The 27,245-nt window shown below is 50.2% G+C and overlaps 1 protein-coding gene across 1 annotated transcript; it reads right to left on the bottom strand.

Annotated features, from left to right (window-relative positions):
- Window positions 1-474: 474 nt before the first annotated feature.
- Window positions 475-14,945, bottom strand: ADCK2 (aarF domain containing kinase 2). Its single transcript, XM_068973164.1, has 8 exons — window positions 14,010-14,945; window positions 12,174-12,320; window positions 9,898-10,026; window positions 8,848-8,943; window positions 8,453-8,704; window positions 6,823-6,951; window positions 5,987-6,040; window positions 475-822 (listed from the first exon to the last, which is right to left on the bottom strand). The coding sequence occupies exons 1-8, from the start codon at window positions 14,943-14,945 to the stop codon at window positions 682-684; spliced, it is 1,884 nt and encodes a 627-aa protein (XP_068829265.1). The 3' UTR covers window positions 475-681.
- Between the last annotated feature and the right edge of the window lie 12,300 nt (window positions 14,946-27,245).

Genomic DNA, 27,245 nt, shown 5'->3' with positions numbered 1-27,245 from the left:
TTTGCTGGTGATGGTAGAACCTGTATAAACCTTGTAAATAAATTATATGTGAATGTATATATAAATATATGCAACCCTTTACCCACAGGGCACATAATCAAAACATTTGAGGGGAAAAAACAAAACAAAAAAAAACAACACAAAATACTTGGGGGGATTCCCTGATGGTTTAGTGGTTAGGACTCGGTGCTGAGGGCATGGGTTCAATCCCTGGTCAGGAAACTTAAGATCTCGCATGGTATGTGCCACGCCGCCCCAAAATTTGGAAACCATGGGTCTACAGGGTTCTGTAACATTTTCTAACCTAAATATCAGAGTCTGAGCCACCAGGGAAGCTCAGGTTGGTCTCACCAGGAAGACCAACCTGATCCAGGAGTACAGAGGTTAAGAAGAGAAGAGAAAAACCCAGAAAACAAAATAACTAAGTTTATTCGTCCTTCTCCAGAGAATGTTTTCCCTGTAAGTTTCTCTGACCCCGCTTCCATGCCTGAGCTGTCAGGACCCTTCCTCCTTTCATTTCCCCAGCAATCCCAGACCTTTGGAAACAGATGCTTGAAACCAAACCAGGGTGAAACACAGTGGCAGGCCCTCCACAATCCCAGTTCTAGGACGTCCAAGCTGCCACAGGAGAGGCTGTTGGGAGCGGCCTCTTGTTCCGAGAGGAAGCCCCCACTGCTGCTGTCAGCGGGAGGTCGCTAGTCCTTTTAGAAGGAAGGGCTTCGCTGCCTCCAGGATGTCCAGTTTAGGGTCCAGTGAGCGGCCAAGCCCCTCCAGCACCATGATGGCAAACACGATTGAGGCAAAGTTGCTCTCAAGCTTTACCTGAAACAGAGAAACGGGTATTTCTGAAGCCCACGGATAGACGGAGAGTATCCTGCATTAACAGAGCAACATCCACTCCGGACATCGTGCGCCTGCCCAGATGATTTTTCTCATCTATGTGACATTCTTACAGATAAAGGACAGATATGGTATGGACCTAACAGAAACAGAAGATATTAACAAGTGGCAAGAATACACTTCAGGACCCAGAAATGTGTATTTTCTAAGAATACACTGTATGACCCAGATCTTCATGACCCAGAAAACCACAATGGTGTGATCACTCACCTACAGCCAGACATCCTGGAATGTGAAGCCAAGTGGACCTTAGGAAGCATCACTACAAACAAAGCTAGTGGAGGTGATGGAATTCCAGTTGAGCTATTTCAAATCCTAAAAGATAATGCTCTGAAAGTGCTGCACTCAATATGCCAGCAAATTTGGAAAACTCAGCAGTGGCCACAGGACTGGAAAAGGTCAGGTTTCATTCCAATCCCAAAGAAAGACAATGCCAAAGAATGTTCCCACTACCACACAACTGCACTTATCTCACATGCTAGCAAGGTCATGCTCAAAATTCTCCAAGCCAGGCTTCAACAGTACATGAACTGTGAATGTCCAGACATTCAAGCTGGATTTAGAAAAGGCAGAGGAACCAGAGATCAAATTGCCAACATCCGCTGGATCATCGAAAAAGTAAGAGTTCCAGAAAAACATCTACTTCTGCTTTATTGACTACGCCAGTCTTTGACTGTGTGGATCACAACAAACTGGAAAATTCTTCAAGAGACGGAAATACCAGACCACCTGACCTGCCTCCTGGGAAATCTGTATGCAGGTCAAGAAGCAATAGTTAGAACTGGACATGGAACAACAGACTGGTTCCAAATTGGGAAAGGAGTACATCGAGGCTAATTAACCTTGTACACCCTGCTTAATTAGCTGAATGAAGCACAAGCTCGAATCAAGATTGCCAGGAGAAATATCAATAATCTCAGATACACAGATGACACCACCCTTATGGCAGAAAGTGAAGAAGAACTAAAGAGCCTCTTGATGAAAGTGAAGAAGAGTGAAAAAGTTGGCTTAAAACTCAACATTTATAAAACTAGGATCACAGCATCCAGTCCCATCACTCCATGGCAAATAGATGGGGAAACAATGGAAACAGTGAAAGACTTTATTTTTCTGGGCTCCAAAATCACTGCAGATGGTGATTGCAGCCATGAAATTAAAAGACACTCGCTCCTTGGAAGAAAAGTTATGACCAACCCAGACGGCATATTCAAAAGTAGAGACATTACTTTGCCAACAAAGGTCTGTCTGGTCAAAGCTATAGTTTTTCCAGTGGTCATGTATGGATGTGGGAGTTGGACTATAAAGAAAGCTGAGCACTGAAGAATTGATGCTTTTGAACTGTGGTGTTGGAGAAGACTCTTGAGAGTTCCTTGAGAGTCCAACCAGTCCATCCTAAGGAAATCAGTCCTGAGTATTCATTGCAAGGACTGATGCTGAAGCTGAAACTTCAATACTTTGGCCACCTGATATGAAGAACTGACTCATTGGTAAAGACCCTGATGCTGGGAAAGATTAAAGGCAGGAGGAGAATGGGAGGACAGAGGATGAGATGGTTGAATGGCATCACTGACTCAATGGACATGAGTCTGAGTAAGCTCCAGGAATTGGTGTTGGACAGAGAAGCCTAGTGTGCTATAGTCCATGGGGTAGCAAAGAGTCAGATATGACTGAGTGACTGAACTGAACTGAACGTTCTTTTCCCTATCCAGTCATTTTCCCCACCATCTCATCTATTCACCCAACCCCCCACCCACTAGAAATAGTAAGAAAACATCTGGGGATGCAGTGTGTACAGCTCTTCTTTAAGGGAGGTGTGTGAGTGTGGATGACTTAAAAAATACTAAAGTGAAAAGTTCACAGGTACACTAGAAACTAGGCTTCCCTGGTGGCTCAGCAGTAAAGAACCTGCCTGCCAATACAGGAGACTTGGGTTTAATCCTTGAGTTGGGAAGATCCCCTGGAGAAGGGAATGGCTACACTCCAGTATTCTTGCCTAGAGAATTCCATGGACAGAGGAGCCTGGTGGGCTACAGTCTATGGGTCACACAGAGTCAGACACAACTTATCGACTAAACAACAAACACCACCAGAAACTATAAATCTAAATATGGGTCATTCTTTGAAATCCACAGTAGTCTTTTTGAGACCAAGCACATCTGGCTTTGCTCAAATACTGCAGGGTTTCTTCCCCTTTGGAGCCAGGTTAACAGTAATAATAGTTTACATGGATTACCCAGTTAATCCTCAAAAGTACTTCATTATGCCCATTCAGTGGATAAGGAAGCTAAGGCTCAGGGCGGCTGAGTGATTTGCTCAAGTCCTCTGGGTGAAGAGGAGTCTGTTGTTTGTTTTAGTCACTAAGTCATGTTCGACTCTTTTGGGATCCCATGGACTGTAGCCCGCCAGGCTCCTCTGTCCACGGGATTTCCCACGCAAGAATACTGGAGGAGGTAGCCATTCCCTTCTCCAGGGGATCTTCCCAAACTAGGGGTTGAACTTTTGTCTCCTGCATTGACAAGAGGCGTCTTAACCACTGAGCCACCAGGGAAGCCCGCATGAGGAAGAGTTGAGCCAGGATTTAAACCTAGAACAGGAATCTGCTTTCAGGTGGACAGGTCAGGAAACGGAAGGATAGCTCATGGGGAAATAACCTTTGATGAAAGTTAAAGGGTCTTTGTCTCAGTTAAGGCCCAAAAAGTTGTCTGAGGGGTCAGATGGGCAAATCAGAAGAAAGCAGCATGTTACATGTGCACACTCATGGGGGTGTAAAATTGTGTAGACTTTGGCATCCGGTCCCATCACTTCATGGGAAATAGATGGGGAAACAGTGTCAGACTTTATTTTGGGGGGCTCCAAAATCACTGCAGATGGTGATTGCAGCCGTGAAATTAAAAGACGCTTACTCCTTGGAAGAAAAGTTATGACCAACCGAGATAGTATATTGAAAAGCAGAGATATTACTTTGCCGACTAAGGTCCATCTAGTCAAGGCTATGGTTTTTCCCGTGGTCATGTATGGATGTGAGAGTTGGACTGTGAAGAAAGCTGAGCACCGAAGAATTGATGCTTTTGAACTGTGGTGTTGGAGAAGACTCTTGAGAGTCCCTTGGACTGCAAGGAGATCCAGCCAATCCATTCTGAAGGAGATCAGCCCTGGCATTTCTTTGGAAGGAATGATGCTAAAGCTGAAACTCCAGTACTTTGGCCACCTCATGCGAAGAGTTGACTCACTGGAAAGACTCTGATGCTGGGAGGGATTGGGGGCAGGAGAAGGGGATGACAGAGGATGAGATGGCTGGATGGCATCACTGACTCAATGGACGTGAATCTGAGTGAACTCCGGGAGTTGGTGATGGACAGGAAAGCCTGGCGTGCTGCGATTCATGGGGTCACAGAGTCGGACACGACTGAGCAACTGAACTGAACTGAACTGGAAAACAGTATGGCGCTTCCTTAAAAGCTAAAAATATATATATAATAATAATATGTATAAATCTATAAGAAAGTGAAGCCACTCAGACGTGTCCAACCCTTTGTGACCCTGTGGACTGTAGCCTACCAGGCTCCTCCATCCATGGGATTCTCCAAGCAAGAATACTGGACTGGACTGCCATTCCTTCTCCAGGGGATCTTCCCAACCCAGGGATGGAACCCAGGTCTCCCACATTGCAGACAGACACTTTACCCTCTGAGCCACCAGGGAAGCCCTGTATAAATCTATACTTCAATAAAAAAATTTTAAAAACTATATCATCTAGCAATCCCAATTCTGTATAAATGTCCAAAAGAATTTGAAACCAGGATCTCGAAGAAATATTTGCATACTGGTGTTCACTGCAGCATTGTTCTTAGTAGCCAAGAAGTACAAGTGGCCCAAATGTCCATCAGAGGATGAACAAATAAAGAAAATATGGTTAAGTACATACAATGGAATATTATTTAGTCTTTAAAAAGAAAATCCTGTCATCTGCTACAACATGCATGAACCTCAAGAACACTCCATTGAGTGAAATAAGCCAGTCACGGAAGGACAAACACCATATGATCCTTTTATAGGAAAAATCAAGAGTCATCAAAACTATGGACCTGGTGCTTGCCAGGGGCTCAGGGAAGAGAGACATGGAGTTTTTGTTCAGTAGGAATAGGATTTTATTAGAGATCTAGAGATCTATTATACAACTGTGTAGATGTGGTTGACACTTGGAGGCAGGCAGGGGTAAACTGTATATTAGTTTTTAACCATAATTTAAAATTTTTTAATTATTTTAAAATTAAGTACCTGGTGAAATATTTGAAGAGAATGGCTGTACTTGGCCCTCTCTCTGCTCTCTCATCCTGGGAATCACAATGACAACAGCAAACATCTAAAGCACTGGCAACCGTGTGTCCCACACAGTGTGTGAGGAAGGCTGTGTACCCATGGGAGCCCCAGGGCTAAAGAACAAAGTCACTGGAAGTGGGGCTCCCTGGTCAGGTGGCCTCGGGAGCCAGAGCGAGTTGCTTGGTGCCAGCCTCAAGGAATGCTGGGATTAAATCAGATACTAATAGATGTTATACAACTGAATTAGGAGGCTAAAGGGAGGTCAAAGCGCACTGATCACCATGTCATGGCCTCACCTGGCCCTCCTGGCAGCCTCTGGGGACTTGGAGAGGCTGCCCAGGTCAGAGGTGGTGGGCACCAAGCTGGCTATGAGCCTCAACCTCCCTGTCCTGAGCAAATGAACTCCCAGGAGTGTGTTTTCATTCCCAGTTCTCTCCAAGCCAGCCCCCAGCAATGATGAAAGCTTTCCCTAATCCTAACATGAGATTTAATTCATTTTAAAAATAGAACTTGTCAAAACTCTTAGAAAGCATAAAGTTTTTCCCCCAAAACCCCACCAATGTAGGGTTACAATGGGATCAAAGGAAAACCTTGCTGGACATCAGGGAGTAGAAACAGCCCTCTCAGCAGAGGGATCGGTGTGCAGAACATTTCTAAAAGTGATCTCCCATAAGAGAAAAACCTGCCACAACCCTGAGGCCACTTGCCTTCCCCACAGACCTCCCTCCTGCCTGACCAGAGCGCAAGCTCCCTGCCCAGGCCTCACCTTGTGAGTCATCAGCAACTTAAAGACATTCGAGAGAAGGCTGGAAACTTGAAGCTGGAAAACAGAACAAAGAGCCTGAGAGCTACTGGGAACCACTTCTCTCCCTTACCTGCCCCTCACCCACACCCACACCCACACCCACACCCACACCCACACACACACACACACACACACCCCAGTGATCGGAAATGGACTGCCTGACAAATCCCCAAAAGGACTACATTCACACAAGCCCAACTTCCATCTCATGACTGAGTTCAAAGACCACCGCCCCGCCAGGAGAACCAGCCTGGAGGCCTCTTCCCCAGCATGCCCGGCACATATAGAAATCACATTGGAATAAATAAGACAGGCAGCTGCCACTCCTCACTGCCCGGGGGCCACCTCTTTTTCTGACTCGATCCAGCTAGAGTAGACTTGGGAATGAACTTGGGAAGAAAAATCAGCTTTGTTAGAACTGTGTCCAGAATTCAAAGTGGGCTCCACTTCAGGTAAGGGCTACCCTGGTAGCTCAGATGGAAGATGTGGGCAGAGGAAAAGGTTTGTTCTTTATCTGCCTTAAAACTCAAGCCATGGGGTAGGAGGTGGGAGCGAGGTTCAAGAAGGAGGGGACATATGTATACCTATGGACAATTCATGTTATGTACGGCAAAAACCAACACAATATTGGATAAGCAATTATCCTTCAATTAAAAATAAATAAATTTAAAAAAGAAAAACTCAAGTCCCCTCAAGACCTCTCCCCATGACCTCTCCCTTAGACCTGCAGTTTGTGCTGTCCAAGGGCAAGTTTGGTAAACACCCCAGGACCCCCAGCCCTCCAGTGGCCTGCTCACCTTTTCCAGGGTGATGGTGTTCTTCCTGGCCTGGGTCACCAGCCGGGCCATCTCAGCCTTAAATCCCTCCACGTCCTCGCACTCGCTGGCCCGGGCGTGGTGCAGGATGAGCTCAGCCACCCTTTGGCCCTGGAAGATGGAAAAAACATGCTAGAATCAAGAGGGCCGAACCCTGGATTCTCTGCCCAAACGTCTTCAGATCCTAGTTCTTTCCACCCGTTTCTCTACCCTTCTGCTTTTGTGCCCCACCTCCCCATCCATTTTAAACTTTACCTCGCTCCCTTCCAATAATACCTGGTCATCAATCAAAGCCTTTTGCTGCTTCTCTCGGTCGGCGAGGCCCCACCTGTGCTCAGCACAATCAGAGGCCGGAGCTGCGTGGTCTCCTTTGTCTCTGAGGCCACACAGGCCCAGTGGCCGAGCCTGGGCCCTGCTGCTCACGCTCCTCACAGCACTGCTTGCCAACTAACCGGCCTGGCCTAGAGGCCTGCCTCCAGGACGGACTCCTCGAGGGTGGTCTTCCTGCCGCAGCAGAATTCCCCACGCACAGCCTGCTGGCTCCTCCTCCACCCAGGATGCTCCAAGGTCTTCCTAACACCCACCAAGCTCTTCCTCCTTGACTGTGACCTTCTTCCTTTGCCCAAACCTGTGCAGAGGAGCACCTCCCAGCCCCCACCCACCACTGCGCCTCGGTCTTTAACCTTGGCCCAGGGGACACTTTCAAACTGGCTCAGACTCAAGCCTCTGGTCTACCCACCACCACACCCCCTCCACCCCAGAAGCCTCCTAAGCAGGGGCGTCTCTCAATTTTGCCCTTTTTTCCCAGGTTTTGTTTTATTTTCCCGCATCAGGTCTTAGTTGCGGCACGTGGGACCTTTGGTTACAGCATGCAGACTCTTAGTCCCGGCATGTGGGACCTTTGGTTACAGCATGCAGACTCTTAGTCCCGGCATGTGGAATCTATTTCCCTGACCAGGAACTGAAGCCAGGCCCCCTGCACTGGGAGTGCGGACCACCAGGGAAGTCCATCCAGCTCCGTCTTTCCCGGGTCTTTCCTGCTGGAGAATTCACTGTCCCCCTTGATGTGGCACTTTAGGCTGACTCTCATAGAGGTTTTGCTGGGTCCCTTTTCCTAAATAATAATTCTCAACCACAGGAGCCCCTCAGAGGAGTGGGATGAGAAGTGAAAACCAGTCATCTCCTCCTGCCCTAGGTGTCTTCCCACACCTGGAGAGTAGGTTCCCTGAGCCGCTGCTTCTTTCCAGCCCCACCTTCTCAGAGCAGATAGCACACACTTGGGGCCGCTGTTAGTCAAGAAGCTAGCATTTCCAAAGCCCAAATGTATAGTGACTGAGGAAGGAACAGAAACCACCAGAACATCACTTGAGAAGGAGGCATTTCTTCCCATCATCCTAAACCATGAGCTGCCAGGAACAAGCCTGTTCTGTCTGCGGACCCTCAGTGGCTTCATCTGGGCTCCTCTTCCTCCTCCCTCTTTCCTCTCTCGGGAGCACCCTTGGCAAATGCCAGCATTAACAAGAATGACAAACCCTGAGGAGGCCGGTGGTTAAAAAAAAACTCGGCTCCAACCCCGCCCCTCCCCTCCCCTCCAGGGCCTGGCGGGCCTCACCTGGCCCATGGCCACGGCCATGAAGACAGCCCGGAAGTTCCTCAGGTCGGCGGCCTGCAGCTCGGCCACGATGCCGGCGTCCAGCAGCACCAGGCGCAGCGGGCAGCGGGCCGGCGACACAGCCACTGCCAGAGCCTCGCAGACGTCCAGCCGCTGCAGCCGCGCCTCTGGGCCCTGGGCGAGACCGTCGGCGCCCTGGACGAGGATGTTCCCGGGGTGAAGGTCCGCGTGGACGAAGTTGTCCACAAATATCTGTGGAGAGACCAGAGCTACTCCAGGCTGAGTCAGCCTCACCATCCCACCTCCACCAGGCCACACACAGAAAAGCTTCCAGGATGACAGCGAGTTCCCGGAGATCCAGGACAAGGCAGTGAGGCTCCCCACCGTGAGCTCACCATCTTCAGGAGCATGTTGATCCCCAGCTGCGCAATCTTCCTCTTCACGTCCAAGGGAATCCCTGCGTGCTGGTAGCTGGACACGGGCACACTCTCCTGTGAGGAAGACGGGGTGAGAACCGCTTCAGCCACACAGCCCGCGACTGCGCGGCTCCTCATCCTCCAGGGGACACACAGGTGCTGCCTTCCCTCTGACTGGGGAGCGACCCGAAGCATTTTTCCTTTCCTAGAACACCTGTGAATCCGTCACCCACAAGTGAGTTGTAATCGACATTTACGCTTCCCTTCTGTCTCAACAAGTCCCATAGTTTCCCCAGGGAGGAAACCCACTGACTGCCGCCCACAGGTAAGAGAGGCTGTGAGGTCAGGGTGAGCTTGTTTCTAGTCAAGAATCAGCCAACAGGGACACGAAGGAGCTCTGTGACCTCACTGGAAGAAAAAGAAAAGGAAGAGAGAAGAAAGGGGAGCTGCTCCATAGGCACTTGATACAGGTCGGTTATTTAATTGTCAAAGCAGCCTGTTGAGATAGATCCTGTAATCCTTAATTAACAAATTAAAGAACTAAAGCCCAGAGAGTTTAAGTAACTTGCTCAAAGTCACACAGCTAGTAACAGTGGGTCATTCAGGCCACTCCCCTGGGTCTCATTACCATCTTTACAAAGGAAGCTGGACCAGAAGACAGCTGAGGCCATGAGGCCCTTCCTCTGTGTGGAGGGCATTTTGCATTCAATGTATCATTGACTCCTACGAGGCAGGAGGGGTATCCTGCTGTTCTACAGGAGGTAACTGAAGCCACACAGCAAATACTGGGTTGGCCAAAAAAGTCATTCGGGTTTTTTGTAACAGCGTAGGGAAAAACCCGAATCAGATACAATTGGCAGAGCAGACTTCCAGCAAGTCTGAGGGCAGGGCCAGGCTCTTCCCGCCTTGCTGCCCTACCTCCCACCCTCAGGCGGCTCCAAACCCCTCTCAGACTCAAGCGTTCCTGTGCAGCAGAGACAACCTGGCTGTGAGTAAAGGGCAAACGGCTAGGGAAGCTCTCATTCTTACTTCGTATGTCTCCACCAGGACATCCTTGGTGACGAAGGGACGCAGAGGCGTGGGGAATTTGACGGAGTTCACATTCAGGAAGTTGCACTGGAAGAGTTCGAGATTCCGAGCCTCGTACCGCAGGTCGATCTACAGACAAGTGGAGAGAAGAGGTGAGGGAGGGGGTAGTCTGGGCCAGGGACAGCAACGCTGAACCCCCCAAGAGCTGGCAGAGCCGGAGACTCACCTGCCTGCCCCAGCTAACCTCCTGCAGAACTCCCAGGACACTTGAGGGTGAGGGCTGCCCCGGAAGTCCCGACCCCCTATCCCTCCCCACCACATGACTCCAAGCTGCAGACAGCAGAGACACTGGAGAACTTTCCAGAGTTCACATTCACCCCGCCCCCAGGAGTCCCTGCAGAGGATTCCTTCTCTCTCACCCTTCACACCCATGGGAGACCCTCTGCCATCAGCTCTGCGGCCCTCATGCTCAGAGCTGTTTTCCACCCCACTGTTCCTCCCAAGGTGACTCGAAACCAGTCACCTGAACCCCAACAGAGGTGTCTTAGTTGGGTTCCCTGTCCCCCACCTCCCTTCTCTATAATTCATCTGCTGGTGCCCCCTACCACCTGCAGGATGGAGCCTGCATTGGTTAGGATGACGTCCAAGGTGGGACATGGTCTGGGCCCAGCTTCTCCCTCCAGGTTCATCTCTTGTGATACAGCCTCCTTCTTTCACAGCCCCAAACTCCGGCTGCACCCAATCTGTAGACCAGGAATGTCCCAGCCCGCCTAACACTTCCCGTCTGAGTGCCTTCTGTACTCCACCTGACTCGAGTGTTCTTCCCCCATTGGGTCTAACTGCAGACACTCCTTTCAAGACTCCGCTCAAGTCTGGGGAGCCTGGACCCGCAGGGTGGAATAACCACTTCCTCTGCTGGGCCTCGGCTAAGCCCAGCTGAACCCATAAGAACTCCTATTTTAACTAGCACTTGTGCTACAAATATTTCACATCAGCCCTCCTCCTCCCAATATATACTTCTTGAGACCAATCAGGAGGGCACATTTGCCCAGCCAGGACTGGGTCCCACCATCACAGGAGATTCAGGGAACCCCACGTGTTTTCTTAGTTCACCAGATCTTAACAGAGTTTTTAATACTTGTTGTATGAATTTATAAATGAACATACATCCCCCTACATACACCCAGACTCTAAGCTTTCAAGCCAGGCAGCATTATGAGACCACCGAGAGCTACAGCTGGTAGGAAGAGTTGATTTTTGAGGCAAAATGGGGTGAGTTGTAGAGCTATAGAGGTCTGAACTTGAAGTGATGGGATCTCACAATGCATATCAGACTTCTTGAAGCAGAACTGAAGCTCAAGTGGTTGGTGGAACTGAAAGTATTAACACCAAGATGGTGGTGGAACAGCAGCTATTTTCCTGTTTTAATTTTCTTTTATTATCAAAAGAGACACCTCCATATCATAAAGCCAAGCTTTCTAAACATGAAAATACATCACTGGGGCTTAAAACCCTAAGTCAGATGACATAAATGAAGACTGGGCACATGGCCTCTGAAAGCCTGTCAATTTCTGTGCCAACCACCAGGAAACCAGCACAGATGGCTCCTTGGAGCCCTGAGTGACTCCACTGGGTCTACTGAGTCTGTTTCCTTAAACAGGTGTCCCAACGGCCCTGCACAGGGCCCTTGTCTACTCATTAAACCCCAGAAACAAAGGAAAACCAAGGCACAGTATGTGACTTCCCCCATTCTTCTCCTCCTGGAGTGCGGCCATTGACTGCAGCACAGACAATGCTATCTGTTCCACCAGACTCTTCATTTGCAGCCCAGGCTCTATGCAAGACCGCCTTCCCCAAGTTCCCTTGTAGTTACACTGGGCCTGACATGTAGCCTGGGAAGAAGTGAGGTTCATCATTTCCAGGCCTGGCCACAGAATCCTTTATGTGACCCTTCATGGTCTCTCTCCCCACTCCACACTGACCCTAGATGACTAATTTTGGAGGAAACTGGGTCCCTGAATGGAGTGGAACTCCCACCTGCTCCCTCAGTTTACCTGAATGGAACTTCCACAGAATAGCAAGAAATAACCTTGCTGCCTTAACTCACTGAGGTTTGGATATTCTTTGTTATATCAGCTAGCATCACCTATCCTGACTAATATTCTACATTAGCCATAGTGCCCTGGGAAAATGCTCATCCATTCAGCATTTACTAAGCAGCTACTAACAGCAAAAACTGTCATGTGCTATTTACGATTGAGAGAAGGCGAATTCACCTGTTGCACCATGAGCTTCTCAAATTCCTCCACGATCTCAGGCAAGCTGAGCCACTTGATTCCTGGCAAAAGTGCGAGGACCCGGCTGCCCATCTTCATCAGCAGCAGGTCCATCTGCACCTGAGCGAGCAGGCCAGGGTGCAACACCTGCCAAGAGAGGAACAGTGAGACAGAGGAGGGATCAATCAGGAGGGCACATTTGCCTAGCCAGGGCTGGGTCCCACCATCAAAAGAGGTCTAGGGGACTTTCCTGGCAATTCAGCAGTTAAGACTCCGTGCTTCCAATGCAAGGGGTGCAGGTTCAACCCCTGGTTGAGAAACGAAGGTCACATGTGCCTTGTGGTGCAGCCAACGTCCCCCCCACCACCACCCCCAGCAAAAAAAAAAAGGACAATCAGCTGGCTGAGGGGAAGCAGGTCCAACACCCATTCCTTTGTGCCTTCCTGAGGGGACAGGAGGGCTGCTCCCCTGAGCAGCACTCAGCTTTGCTGGGAAGAATAGGTTGGCCTCCCTTCCAGATACACTGAGCTTAGATCAGCAGCTCCCAAACATCAGCGAGCATAAAAGCCAACATAGGCTGCTTGGTAAAAGTGTGGAGCCCCAGGCTCCTCCAAGACCTACTGAATCAGACTGGCTGGGAGGCGGGGTGGAAATCTGCATTTTACTGAGTGTCCAGGTAACTGGGTCAGGTAGTCCCAAGCCTGCAAAATACTGCTCTAGAGTTACAGGACTCCAGAGGTGAGATGGAAAGAGCTCTGGGTTTCAAACACTCCAGTTCTGCAACTCATCTCCTGTATGAAACTGGACTGGCCACTCAACCTCTTCTCAGCCTCCTGTTCCATCATTTAAAACACGCAGATAACAGCCTCTACCTCCACCACAAATCCTTTTCAGAATAAAGTGGAATGTAAATAAACATGTAAGAAAAACTGGTACAGGGACTTCCTTGGTGATCCGGTGGCTAAGTCTCTGGGCTCCCAATGCAGGGGGCCCAGGTTCAACCCTTGGTGGGGGAAGGAGATCCCGCGTGCCACAGCTAAGAACCAGCACAGCCAAATAAATAAGCAAAATTTTTTTGAACCTGTTTAAAAAAAAGAATGCCCATCTCAGGTACCTCATACATATGAAATAAAGCATCTGACTTGATGGGCACATCTACTCCTTTAGTCTCCCACAGAGCAAAGGGAAACTTCAAGATACTTTGGACAAGTGTTTCCTAAACATGCCTGATATTGCGACTCATTTGCAGCAATTATAAAAGGCCAGGTCAGGCTCTCCCCTTGGAAATTATGATTCAGCCTGTTTCAGTGAGGCACCCGTGGGAGGGGTTTTCTGTGAGGGTGAGAGCACCAGGGTATTGGCTACTAGGATCCGCTAGTTCTCCTGGGGGTGTTCGGATCAGGGATGGAAAGGTGTGGAGAGGAGAGATGATGGAGCCGGGCAGGGGTAACTGGAAATGAACCGAGAAGGAAGCTGATGTTGTAAAAATGAATGCTGCCCTCTTGGACTTGCCACAGTAACACCTAACCTAGTCTGTCTCCCATTTATCCTGACCCCAGAGCCAAGCGGTCAGCTGGATGGATGATGGGTCCTCCCCCCGCAGAGACAGCCAACCCCACAGCCTCTTCATCTTCCTTTATAAGGCCATTCGCATCACTCTCCTTCAAGCCAATAAATCAAATAGCGTGTGTGTCACAGGTACTCAGATAATGGTCAAGCTGAAAGAAATCAACGGAAGGCACCGTGGGGTAATTTGCAAAGGGTTGTATCCTGACCTGGGTAGTTGGTGAGGTTTTAGAGATGGGAGGGCCTGGCTGCAAACATCAGAACACTTACTTTCACCGCCACGGGGACGAGGTGATCTGGCTCCTGTTCATGGGCGGTCCCTGAAGCCTGAGACAAGGATGCATTGGATCCAACCAGGTCCGCTTTAGGGAAGAGCAGCCTTTCTACAAACGACTGGTCGGCAAGACTCTCTTGAGGCCTCCCCGCCTTCTCCAGGCGTCCAGAGAGCTCACCCAGCCCCCCAGCTGCCCCAGTTTCCGAGGAGAGCTGCAGTCTGGAGGCCGTAGCCAGTCTCTGGATGCTGTCGTTCTCCAGGAAGGCAGGATTGGCTCGCGCTTTGTACACTTGGGCCACGCAGCCGGAACCCACTGGCTCCTGCTTCTCAAAGAAGAGGACCCTTTCCCAGTCCTCCCCAAAGGCCTGGCGCAGGAAGTGTTCGGTGTGAGTCCAAGGATGGGGCGACACCTGGACGTGCAGCCTGGAGAACTGGGCGCAGAACGCCTCTGAGAAGAGATCCCGCCGGGTGCTGGCCCATTGGCCCAGCTTGATGTAGGTGGGGCCCGAGGTCTCGGTGGCTTTCAGAAGCAGGTGGAGCCAGAGACTGGAGACACTGGGAGCCAGATAGGTGAGGGGATAGAGTAGGAGGAGGGGGAAGAATTTCACCAAGAGAGCCCCTGCTCTGAGCCAGATGCGCACGTGCAGGAGGAGCCAGCCCAGCCGCCCCTCCGTAGGGACTCTTTCTAGCGGCCCATTTTCAGCCAGGTCACTCCAACTGGTGGTCTGTAGACGTACGCTCTCCGGAGCCCCCTTGCCAATGTCCTCCTCACAGGTGGAGACGAGTTTGGGCAAAGTGCCAAGCAGAAGCCAACAGAGTCTAGCCTTGCGACTGCCCCCAGAGGGTCTCAGAAGGCCGAGTTCCTTTCTGAGAGCCAAACCTCTCAAGTGCGCCAAGCAGACCCTGAGAGAGAAGCGCCAGGGGGTCACCATCCTCTCCCAGAGGTCACGGCCTCGGCTGCCTGCCTCCACTTAAGGAGGGCCCATCTATGTTCCTTCTTTCCGCAAGGACGACATGAGTCCGGGCCTCCGCTGAGTATTCCGTTTAAGAGCCGGGCAGCAGCGAGATGAAGGGGGCGCGCAGACCTGGCCGCCCGTGTGCAGTCCCCAGGACAGGGACGTGACCTGCGCGAGGTGGCCGCGCGGGCGGAGACGGAGCCGGGCGACCGCAGGGTCACCGCGCACGCCCGCCGGCGCCAGAGTGCACCCGCCGAGGGCCAGGACGCAGCAGGGCTGCGCGGAGAGGGGCGCGAGGGGCACCGATCGGAGGGCCGCGGTGCGGAGAGCCTGATGGGGGTGAGGAAGAACCAGATAAGGCGAGGGGTGGAGAGCTGGGGCCGGGGGCGGGGGCAGCGCGAACGGTCGAGGACCAGGGCGGCGAGCGCGCGGTGGGGAGGAGTCGGGTGGGGGCTCCAGAGAGCCGAGGCCCCAAGGGCACTGGAGGTCTGGGCGCCAGGGGCGGGGAAGGGGAGCGGAGGGTCGCGGAGCGGAGTACCGGAGATCGGGACCCAGAGGGGCCGGGGGTCCGAGGACCGGGGATCCGGACCCGGGGGGGCCGGGGAGCAGGGATCCCGACGCCCAGGCCGCGCGACGCGCGTCTTCCGGGACCGCCCGCCCGCCGGCTCGGGAACCGCCCCTTTAAAGCGAACGCGACCCAGACTCCGGCAGAGATTCACCCGGCCCTCGGGTCCTGGGGTCCCACAAATAGAATTAACGCCAAAGGCGCCCTGCACACCCGGTCTCTCCACTGTGCCTCTGTCTCTCCAGTGACATTGTAGCTTTCCTTACAAAGAGCGTGGAAACGCGCGAATGCCGGGGATATTGATAGCCGGTTCCTGAACAAGGTCTGGTTTTCAACTGAGCGGGACCGGGAGGGTGGTGGGAGGAGCTGGGTGGGGGGTGTTGTCCTTGGACGGCGGGATTCCCAGGCTGCCCTGATTTGGGGAACGTGTTTGAACCCGGGGCTGTGGCTCCGGAAAGAGTGATCATTCATTCAACCAAGTCTATATTTCTTAAACTCCATCTAATATTTATCGAGGCTCAATAATATCTACCGTGCGAGGTCCTGGGAACATGGAAACACACATCCTGACCTTGCAGGCTCATCACTTTTGAGGAAGATCTCACCATGAAAGAAGGGAACAATGGGGACGATGCCCTGTGGGGCTCCTGGACACGAAGGTCTCTTTGTCCCCCATTTCTTGTAGGCAAGACTCCAGCCTCCATGACCTTCTCTGAGTCCCAAAGGGCAGAACAGTTGCTAATCAAGGGAGGAGCAGCCAGGAAACCACCTGAGGCACGATTAAAGGGTATTCAAGAATTAGGAGACCTAACCATCCAAGCCGCTGCACACCCTAACCTTGTCAGCAACCTCACCCTTTTGAAACTTTGCAGAAGAAGAATGCAAGACTGTTACCGTCTTGATCCTTCTCAGGTACCTTGCCAGACTATATAACCCCTCCCTCTTTACCAGGGAGGGGGGCACAGTTCTTGAGGCGCTAGCCTACTGTGTTCCCCCTTTGTCTGGCAAATGAATAAAACCGCTCTTTCCTTCTCCTCCATAACTCTGTCTCCATATTTCTGTTTGGCACTGGTGCACAGAGCCAAGCTTTGGGCAACAAGGAGAACCCCGCCAGGATGGCAGCTACTTGGGAGAAGAGGGGAGGGTGGTACGGGTGGGAGGGTGTTCAGCCGCAAAAAGAATTAAGCCCCCAAATAGGAAGGTGTTTGCTGTGAGGTTCTGAGGGAGTTTTGTTTAACTGTGAAGAACCAGAGAAGGCCAGATAGCTCTAGAAAGCAAAGAGGAGCAGAGCAGAGCTTGGAAATCAGTCAGGACAGCCAGGGAAGGCCAGTGGGCATCTGCTCTGCTGTTTGGGGCTTGGAGGCTGACTGCGCTAGGGTACCACAGTCACCTCTACATTCACGACCCTTTATCTCTACGTGGGTGACAGCCTTCCAGAGAAGTCTGCCAGGGACTCACAAGTGGAAAGACCCTGGAGACGTGGCCCATGCCTGCTGCTGGAAGTGTGACTGCCACTCACAGCCTAAGGATTGCGGGAAAACTTGGTGACTCCTGCACTGCAGGCTAACAATCCAACTCCCATTTCCCAAGATGTGCAGACCCTTTTGAAGTTCCCAAGACAGAAGTCATACCTAACTCCGCTGGTTTTAAGTATTGCCAGCCATTAACTATACCCTCCAAGCTTCAGAGTACAAAATGAAATGGGGCAAAGGCTAATAAGAGTTTCGCCAAGAGAATCCACTGGTCATAGCAAACACCTTCCAACAACACAAGAGACGACACTACACATGGACGTCGCCAGATGGTCAATACTGAAATCAGATTGATTATATTCTTTGCAGCTGAAGATGGAGAAGCTCTATACAGTCAGCAAAAACAAGACCAGGAGTTGACTGTGGCTCAGATCATGAACTCCTTATTGCAAAATTCAGACTTAAATTGAAGAAAGTAGGGAAAACCACTAGACCATTCAGGTATGACCTAAATCAAATCCCTTAGGATTACACACTGGAAGTGACAAATAGATTCAAGGGATTAGATCTGATAGACAGTGCCTGAGAAACTATGGATGGAAGTTCATAACATTATACAGGAGGTGGTGATCAAAACCATCCCCAAGAAAAAGAAATACAGAAAGGCAAAATGATTATCTGAGAAGGTCTTACAAATAGTTGAGAAAAGAAGAGAAGCAAAAGGCAAAGGGGAAAAGGAAAGATATATCCATCTGAATGCAGAGTTCCAAAGAATAGCAAGGAGAGGTAAAAAAGCCTTCTTTAGTGATCAATACAAAGAAATAGAGGAAAACAATAGAATGGGAAAGACTAGAGATCTCTTCAAGAAAACTAGAGGTACCAAAGGAACATTTCATGCAAAGATAGGCACAATAAAGGACAGAAACAGTATGGACCTAACAGAAGCAGTGGCTATTAAAAAGAGGTGGCAAGAATACACAGAAGAACTATACAAAAGATTTTAATGACCCAGATGACCATGATGGTGTGATCACTCACTTAGAGCCAAACATCCTGGAGTGAGAAGTCAAATGGGCCTTAGGAAGCATCACTACAAATAAAGTTAATGGAGATGATGGAATCGTAGCTGAACTACTGCAAATCCTAAAAGATGATGCTGTAAAAGTACTGTACTCAATATGCCAGAAAATTTGGAAAACTCAGCAGTGGCCACAGGACTGGAAAAGGTCAGGCTTCATTCCAATCCCAAAGAAAGGCAATGCCAAAGAATGTTCAAAGGACCCCACAATTACGTTCATTTCACATGCTAGCAAGGTCATGCTCAAAATCCTCCAAGCTAAGTAGGCTTCAACAATATGTGAATTGAGAACTTCCAGATGTTCAAGCTGGATTTAGAAAAGGCAGAGGAACCAGAGATCAAATTTCCTGCATCCATAGGATCATAGAAAAAGCAAGAGAATTCCAGAAAAACATCTACTTCTGCTTCATTGACTACGCTAGAGCTTTTGACTGTGTGGGTCACAACAAACTGTGGAAAATTTTGAAAGAGATGGGAATACCAGCCCACCTTACCTGCCTCCTGAGAAACTTGGATGCAGGTAAGGAAGCAACAGTTAGAACCAGATATGGAGGAGTGCATCAAGGCTGTATATTGTCACTCTGCTTATTTAATTTATATGCAGAGTACAGCATATGAAATGCCAGGGTGGATAAAGCATAAGCTGGAATCAAGATTGCTGGGAGAAATATCAATAACCTCAGATATGCAGATGACACAAGCTTAAGGCAGAAAGCGAAGAGGAACTAAAGAGCCTCGATGAAAGTGAAAGAGGAGAGTGGAAAAGTTGGCTTAAAACTCAACATTCAGAAAACTAAGATCATGGCATCTGGTCCCATTACTCCTTGGCAAATAGGTGGGGAAACAATGGAAACAGTGAGAGACTTTATTTTGAGGGGCTCCAAAATCACTGCAGATGGTGACTGCAGCCATGAAATTAAAAGATGCTTGCTCTTTGGAAGAAAAGCTATGACCAACCTAGACAACATATTAAAAACAGAGACATTATTTTGCCAGCAAAGGTCCGTCTAGTCAGAACTATGGTTTTCCTATTAGTCAAGTATGGATGTGAGAGTTGGACCAGAAGGAAGGCTGAGCACCAAAGAATTGATGCTTTTGAGCTGGAGAAGACTCTTGAGAGTCCCTTGGACTGCAAGGAGATCCAACCAGTCTATCCTAAAGGAAATCAGTCCTGAATAATTTGTTGGAATAACTGATGCTGAAGCTGAAACTCCAGCACTTTGGCCATCTGATACAAAGAACTGACTCATTGGAAAAGACCCTGATGCTGGGAAAGATAGAAGGCGGGAGGAGAAGGGGATAACAGACGACGAGATGGTTGGATGGCATCACCGACTCAATGGACATGAGTTTGAGCAAGCTCTGGGAGATGGTGATGGACAGGGAAGCTGGTGTGCTGTAGTCATGGGGTCACAAAGAATTGGACACAACTAAGTGACTGAACTGAATTGATCTGGGAGCTATGATCCCCAAAACAACTCATTATTGAAGATTCCTGTTATGGCAACCATACTGTCCTTGGGACTGTCTACCAGCAGAGGGCGTGGCACCGCAGAGCCTTCCTGGAGACGCTTCCCTGAGGCGGGTCCAGTCCTGCTCATCCCCATGGGCCCAGGTTCTCAGTTGAGTGTCTCAGTGTCACCATGGCCTAGCCAAGGCCACAGCCCTTTCTTCAGTTGACTCATTGCTTTTTACATTAAAAAATAACTTCAGATGGAAATTAGTTTGGCAGAAGGATAAATTAAAAAATTTTTATCTTCCCCCCAAAATAAAAGAGGTGACCTCAGATGGTCTGTCTGGGCCTCTGTTTGACTTCAGGCAAATTGGGCCGGGGACTCTGACTAAAACTATACAAATTCTTTAGACTTCCATCCATGTGGCAGTTAGCATCTTTTTTGTTTGATTATTTCTTTCTTTCTTGGCCTCTCCATGTAGCACATGGGACCTTAGTTCCCAGACCAGAGATAGAACACTGGAAGCATGGAGTCTTAATCAGTGGACCGCCAGGGAAGTCCGGCAATTGTTATCTTTACCAGTGGTTAAGAGCAAAATTCTGGAGCCACATAAGCCTGGTTTCAGTTCTGTGTAACCTGTATAACGTTAGGGACAAGTCACCTCGCCTTTTGGAGCCTCTATTCCTCGCTTGTCAGATGGAGGTATAAACAGATCCTGCCTCTCAGATTTTTGAAAGCCAAAGCTGTATGTGACGTGCGTAACACCAGGTGTCACTAAATGTTAGCAAGTATTGTTGTTTATATTATCTAGATAAACAGAAGTTGTTCTGTTTCACAGATATGGAGGCAACATCATGGAAGATCTGACTTGAGCCCCTTGTGGCATCCTAGAAATTCCCCTGAAGCGGAGGTTGCCTAACTTTAGCATCCCTCAGAACCCCCTGAGGGCCGGCCCCGTCCCCAGTGTCTGATCCTGTAGGTTGGCGTGGAGCCTGAGAATCTGCAGTTCTGAGTTCTGGTCTGCTGCCGCCTCTGGACCTGGGAACACAGTTGGAGAACCATCAGTCTTGTGGTGATGGAGCTGAGGTGGTAGTAGCTGGAGGCGGCAGCGGTGGTGATGGAAATACAGGTGCCGCATTTCAAGGAATTACAGTCACCCACACAGGCGCAGTTGAGGGGTCCCTGAGGCCCATGTGGATTTCAGCTGGGAGAGCAATGTTGTACACAGTAAGACATCATAGACCACAAAATCAAACAGTTACATCAGATATGAACCCTAAATCAAAAATTGAATGGGGAGGCTTTGAAAATCACAGATGTTGATTTGCAGTCAAACCGCTTCTCAATGGATAACTCTACGTAATGTTTCGTGATTAGTAACAGCAGGACTACTGTATTTAGAATGGCTAATGAATTAAGAGGCTGGATATACAAACAGACACTGGCTGGACCACATATGACAACAGAACACTGGTCTACAGCCTCTACAGCAATGGGCCCAGAATACTCAGAACTTAGTCAATGACGACTGCTGCTGCTGCTGAGTCGCTTCAGTCGTGTCCAACTCTGTGCGACCCCATAGATGGCAGCCCACCAGGCTCCCCCATCCCTGGGATTCTCCAGGCAAGAACACTGGAGGGGGTTGCCATTTCCTTCTCCAGTGCATGAAAGTGAAAAGTGAAAGTGAAGTCGCTCAATCGTGTCCGACTCTTTGAGACTCCATGGACTACAGCCTACCAGGCTCCTCTGTGCATGGGATTTTCCAGGCAAGAGTACTGGAGTGGGGTGACATTGCCTTCTCCAAGTTAATGACGGCAGTTTCTCTAATTTTTGCCCCCACTGCCAACTCAGAACCAATCATAGAAAGCCAAATAACCTCTCCAAACCCAGGCACACAAGATGCCCCGGCCTCCAGCCTCCCAAAACCGACAACCCTCAACTCAGGGCACCTGATGCCTTTTCTTTTCTCTCTCTAAACCTTTTCCACTAGCATTTGATTCTCCACTTGTACTGGAGTCTCTGCCAAATACAGTTGATTGTAATTGACTCTCTTGCTGTTTGAAAGTTCTGAATAAATAGCCTCTACTTGTTCTCATCTGGGTGGTCTTCATTTATTTCCATAGAAGCTTCACAGCGGTAAGCAGTAAACCCCTTAATAACCAACAGTTTCCAGCTCTTGGAAATAGTCCTGCTGGTATTAACTCTAGTATCACTAGGTGGCACCAATCGCTCGTGAAGTGCATCCAAAGCGTCTGCTGGCTTGCGGCACAGGCTGGAAAAGAATGGGAGGGGGACAGAGATGCACCTGGCTGTGGTGGTGATTTTCACTTGAGCCAACTGACTGATTGTAGCATCTCCCACGTCATGTTGTTCCTTAGCAGATGTGATGCAGTGCGAGTTTTTATTCAGGATCCTGGAGAGGGGTTGGGGATGGTGACCTGAGTGGCTCTAGGGTTTTTAACCTCTCCTCTTTGGGGCAGGATAATTCTTTGTTGTGCGTTAGCGGAGGGGCAGGAGAAGCTGTCCCAGGATGTTCAACAGCACCTCTGGCCTTGACCCACTCAATACCAGAAACTCTCTCCTTTCCCAACTGTGACAATAAAATGTCTTCGAAATTTGCCAGATGTCCCCTGGGGGAGTGAAGTTGTCCTAGGCAAGGACCACTGGGCTTAGTTTCTTGAGGACAGTTCTCTGCTGAGACCCTGTCAGCATCCTGCTCGCCCCACCACCACCACCCCCTCGCTGTCCCATCACACATGCTCACTTTCTTCAGAACAAATACGGGGGACGGACACCCCCTGTGCCTGCTGCAGCCCAGACTTCATCCCCACCTTGAGCAGGTCCTCACCAGTATGTCTGCAGTGGGGACGGGAGCCACCTCCACCAAAAACCCCTGGGGTGCCTGTAAAACTGCAGATGCCAGGGCCCCTTCCCAGTCTCCCTGCATGAGGATGCCTTTGGGAAAGAGTAGAATCTGCTTTTTTTCCCCTCCACAAGCATAAGGGGAGTATCAGGGAAAGAAAAAGTTTGAGACGCCACCGACTCCACCCTACCCATGGGTCCCGCTTGGTGCCCCCAGCCTGCAATGAGCTCCTAGGAGAGTTGGACTCTGGCATGAAAAAACTGGCTCTGGGCCACCCACATCCATCTACTCCCTAAGCCAGTAGAGGAGAAATATCAGAAATCATGCTACCACGCATAGCAGTGCGACCTTGAGCAAGGTGACTTCTGTTTGTGGGTCTCAGGTTCCTGGGGAGATGGGGGACTGGGGAGAAAAGGACACTCAGGGTGGAGGCCCCTCCATGTGCTGGTTTTCCATCACTTCCTCCCTCACGTCAGCCCCTCTGCCCCCTTCCCCATCTCTTGTCTTCTCTTTAGCTGAATTGGCTCCATTATTCTCAGGAGATTTCTCCTCCCCTGGTTCCCAACTTCTGGTTTCCTGGATGGTTCTGCAGTCCTCCTCTGATGCAAGTGCTGTCTCTTGGCTGATGCTGAGTGGTCCAGTGGTCTGGGCAGTTCCCCTCCCTCCACCTGAGGGGCTGTGAGACCCCTTCCAGCTCTGCCCGCATGCCCCGCCACGCTGCCTGCAGCTCTGCTCCTGGAACCTCATCCTCCTGGAGCCTCATCCTCCTGGAACCTCATCCTCCTGGAACCTCATCCTCCTGGAACCTCATCCTCCTGGAACCTCATCCTCCTGGAGCCTCATCCTCCTGGAACCTCATCCTCCTGGAACCTGTAACCTCATCATTTGCATGCTGGGCAGATGAGAACAGCAGCTCCTGACAGCAGAGGCAGGCAGGGGTTGTCTGGGGTCACACTGCTGGGCTCTGGCGCTCATTCATGGAAGCCCTGGGCAAGGTACCTGGCTCTTCTCGGCAGCGGCTTCATTGGTAAATGAGGCTGCTGTTAGAACCCACCTCCTAGGTGATCTGCGGGAAGACTCGGCGCTCCCTGGCACCCACCCAGTCACCCAGGACAGAGCCAGATGAGGATGAAAACAGGCAGCTGCTTTGTGCTCTTCCTGCCCACCTGAGAGGGTGGGGGCTGGGAGAGACCTGAGGGCCATCTGGCCCCATCTCCCCAGGAAACTGAGACCCACAAACAGAAGTCACCTTGCTCAAAGTCGCACTGCTATCTGTGGTAGTCAGAAGTCACCGGGCTTGGGGACTTGCCTGGCAGTCCAGTAGTTAACACTTCAACTTCCAATGCATGAAGTGTGGGTTAAATCCCTGGTCAGGGACCTAGGATCCAACATGCCTCATGTCAAAAAAAGAAAAAAGAAACAAAGAACAGAAGTAATATTGTAACAAATTCAATAAAGGCTTTAAAAGATGGTCCATATAAAAAAATTTTTTAAGTCTCCTGACTTGCCTTTTATTTTTTAAATTGAAGTATACTTGATTTACAACGTTGTGTCTCTGGCTTTGCTAGTGGTAAAGAATCCACCACCAATGCAGGAGACTTAAGAGGCTTGGGTTTGATCCCTGGGTGGGGAAGAGCCCCTGGAGTAGAAAATGGCAAACCACTGCAGCATTCTTGCCTGGAGAATCCCATGGACAGAGGAGCCTGGTGGGCTACAGTCCATGGGGGTCACAAAGAGCTGGACACAGCTGAAGCAACTTGGCACACAGGCAAAGAGTTGATTCACAATTTTGTATCTCTGGCTAGTATTTTGATTTTAATCTTATTTGACCTGAGACATACAGGGAGTGGATCAGATTTTAGGGCCTTCCAGAAATGTGTGCCCCCAAAGTGTGGCCTCCAAGAGGCAGCACAGTGACTTATCACCGTTTGGAGGTCTGAAGGCTGAGATCAGCGCCTGGGTGGGTGTTAGCAGGGAAGATGAGCTGGCAGGCTTTAACCCCAGGGGTATGCACCCAGATCCTAATGTCTTGTGACAAAAGTGTTTGAGGGGCATTCTCGACTCTCCCTCATGTCAGAGGAGATCATCTAGTTGGCCAGGAAATAGATGCGAAGCCTTGTGTCTTAAGTACGATCCAGAGTTGGTCCGACTACCCTACTGTGTTCTGGAATCACAGTGCCCAGGAAGACCAGGACCTGCTTAAACACAGAAATCTGCGCCTCTTTTTCAAAGAGTATCTCAATCGCCGCCATCCTCTTGTTCCTTTCCCGGAAGTCTCCTGGGTCTTCCAAAAGGAACAGAGAAGGGCAGAAGCACAGAGGGTACTGGGCATCACAAGTATGATCCTGGAGACTGCCTAATGGTGAGAGATGCAGGCCCTCTGTGGCTTGGTTCTCTGCTTTTTGTCAAAGACACATTCATCCTTGTAAAGTTAGGAACGCTTTAATTCTTTGTGGAAAAAAAAAATATGACCCTTCAAAGTAAGCTAGCGGCATAGGAATAAAACAGATGGTGCTTATGCAGAAATAACAGAGTATCATGATATTTGCCAATTTGGTGATTCTTTGAGGTTTCCAGGGGTATCCTGACAAATGTCCGCAGTTCCTCTGTGTGTGTGTGTGTGTGTGTATGTGTGTGTGTGTGTTAGCTGCTTCTGTCATGTTTGACTCTGTGCAACCCCATAGACTGTAGCTTGCCAGGCTCCTTTGTCCATGGTATTCTCCAAGCAAGAATACTGGAGCGGGTAGCCATTCCCTTATCCAGGGGATCTTCCTGACCCAGGGATGGAACCCAGGTCTCCTGCGTTGCAGGCAGATTACTGTCTGAGCCACCAGGGAGTGATAAACAAATGCCACTTACTCCACAGCGCCCCCTACAGGGTCCCCACAGCTTCCAATCTCCCAGCCCTAGTACAAGAAATAGAGAACAGGAGAGCATGAACCCCAGGGGCGGGGGCCCGGGGGCCGCCAAAGAGACAGGTCCCTCGAAGCCAGGGGGTGATATAGGAGGCCCAGGGTCCTCGGTCCAGGCTCCTCTCACCCCTTGCCCTGGGTGGCCTCCACTTCCCCAGCCCCATACTTCCCCTCCCATCCCATACCTCCTGGACGACGTGATTCCAGACTGGGAACAAACCAAGCCTGGTTCTGAGGTTTGGGTGGGATGCTTGACTTGGTTTTATTTCCTCAGAGGGAGGCAGCCAGGGGTTGTGGTGGGCAGGGCAGGAGCTCGCATCCAGCTGTCTCCAGGCTGGGCAGAAAGGGTCATGAATGCGATGAGAGCCCAGAACAGCAGGCGAGAGACAGCTTCCTGGGGAGGCAAGGAGTAGGATGCCTGCAGAAGAGGAAGCCCGGCTGCCACCCCAGATGGCTCTGCAGGCTCAGGCCGAGGGATAAGGAGAATCCTCACCAAGGGTGTGTCAAGGTGAGGCTGTGCACTTTGTCTGCCCCGAAGACAGCCTCCTTCCTTGCTAGACCTCACCCAAATGTCACAACGGCCCGGAACACAGATAAACGATTCCCCTCTCCATGCCAGCTCTCTAGATAAAATAAAAGAAAATTTAAAAAAACAACCAAACTTCTCATTTATCATCTACACTGTGCATGACTTTCAAGTACGCCACTGGCAGGCCACTGGGACTGAGAGAGAAGTTCATGTCTGGCAAGAAGTTGGGAAGGAATGGGTCACAGTGACCCACCAGACTTCTCTGGTGGTTCAGATGGTAAAGAGACCCAGGTTTGATCTCTGGGTCAGGAAGATCTCCTGCAGAAGGGAATGGCTACCCATTTCAATAGTCTTGCCTGGAGAATCCCATGGACAGAGAAGCCTGGTGGGCTACAGTCCATGGTGTCACAAAGAGTCGGACATGACTCAGTGACTTAAAAAACAACAAACCCAAGCAGGGTTATCTCTAGGGAGGGGTTTCAGAGATGCCTGTGGCTTCCAGAGTGGGACGAGGGTAAAATGCTTATCCAGACTCCCCCCTCCAGAGTGACTGACACTTGGGGATAGCCCCTGCTCTCAGGCAACCTGGTTTGACAAAAAGGCTGGGACCCGTGTGACCTCGAATAAGTCACATCACCTCTAAGAACTTGGTTTTCCACCCAGAAAATGGTAGGGATGATCTCTAATTACCCAGGAGTGTGGAATGGATCAGGTGCCCTGACAGGTGAAGTGCCTGGGACTGAAGAGATGTTGCTCAGGAAGTGTTTAGCATCTCAGAGGAAGTTAAGTGGATATTCAGCAATTTGGGGGAGAGCAGAGGTTCAAAGGCTGCTTCTCAGGTTCTCACCCAGTCTTATTCAGACTAGCCTCCCTCCCCAGGTCCCACAGTTCTCCTTCACTTGGCTTATACTGAGGGGATGTCGGCTTTGGGCTGATGGCCATGCCCGGGCTGAAGGCCCTGGACCTATAAGGGGTAGGGGGAGGCAGAAACTCAACTCAGGGGGGAAGAAACACGGCCTGCCGCCCTCCCTCCCTCCTTGACTCCTGAGTGCCACTATGCTCCTGAAAAGAAATGAGAGATTAGGAAAAGAATAACAAACAGGCATCCGGTCCCATCACTTCATGACAAACAGAAGGGGAAAAAGAGGAAGCAGTAGCAGATTTTATTTTCTTGGGCTCCAAAATCACTGCGGATGGTGACCGAAGCCATGAAATCAAAAATGCTCCTTGGAAGGAGATCTATGACAAACCTAGACAGCACATTAAAAAGCAGAGACATCACTTTGCTAACAAAGGCCCGAATAGTCAAAACTATAGTTTTACAGATGTGAGAGTTGGACCATAAAGAAAGCTGAGCACTAAAGAATTGAACTGTGGTGTTGGAGACAACTCTTGAGAGTCCC

The sequence above is a fragment of the Capricornis sumatraensis genome, chromosome 5 (genome assembly GCF_032405125.1).
Source record: "Capricornis sumatraensis isolate serow.1 chromosome 5, serow.2, whole genome shotgun sequence".
In the NCBI taxonomy this organism is placed as follows: Eukaryota; Metazoa; Chordata; class Mammalia; order Artiodactyla; family Bovidae; genus Capricornis; species Capricornis sumatraensis.
The sequence above is the reverse complement of the archived record's forward strand: the minus strand, read 5'-3'. Positions and strand labels throughout refer to the sequence as shown.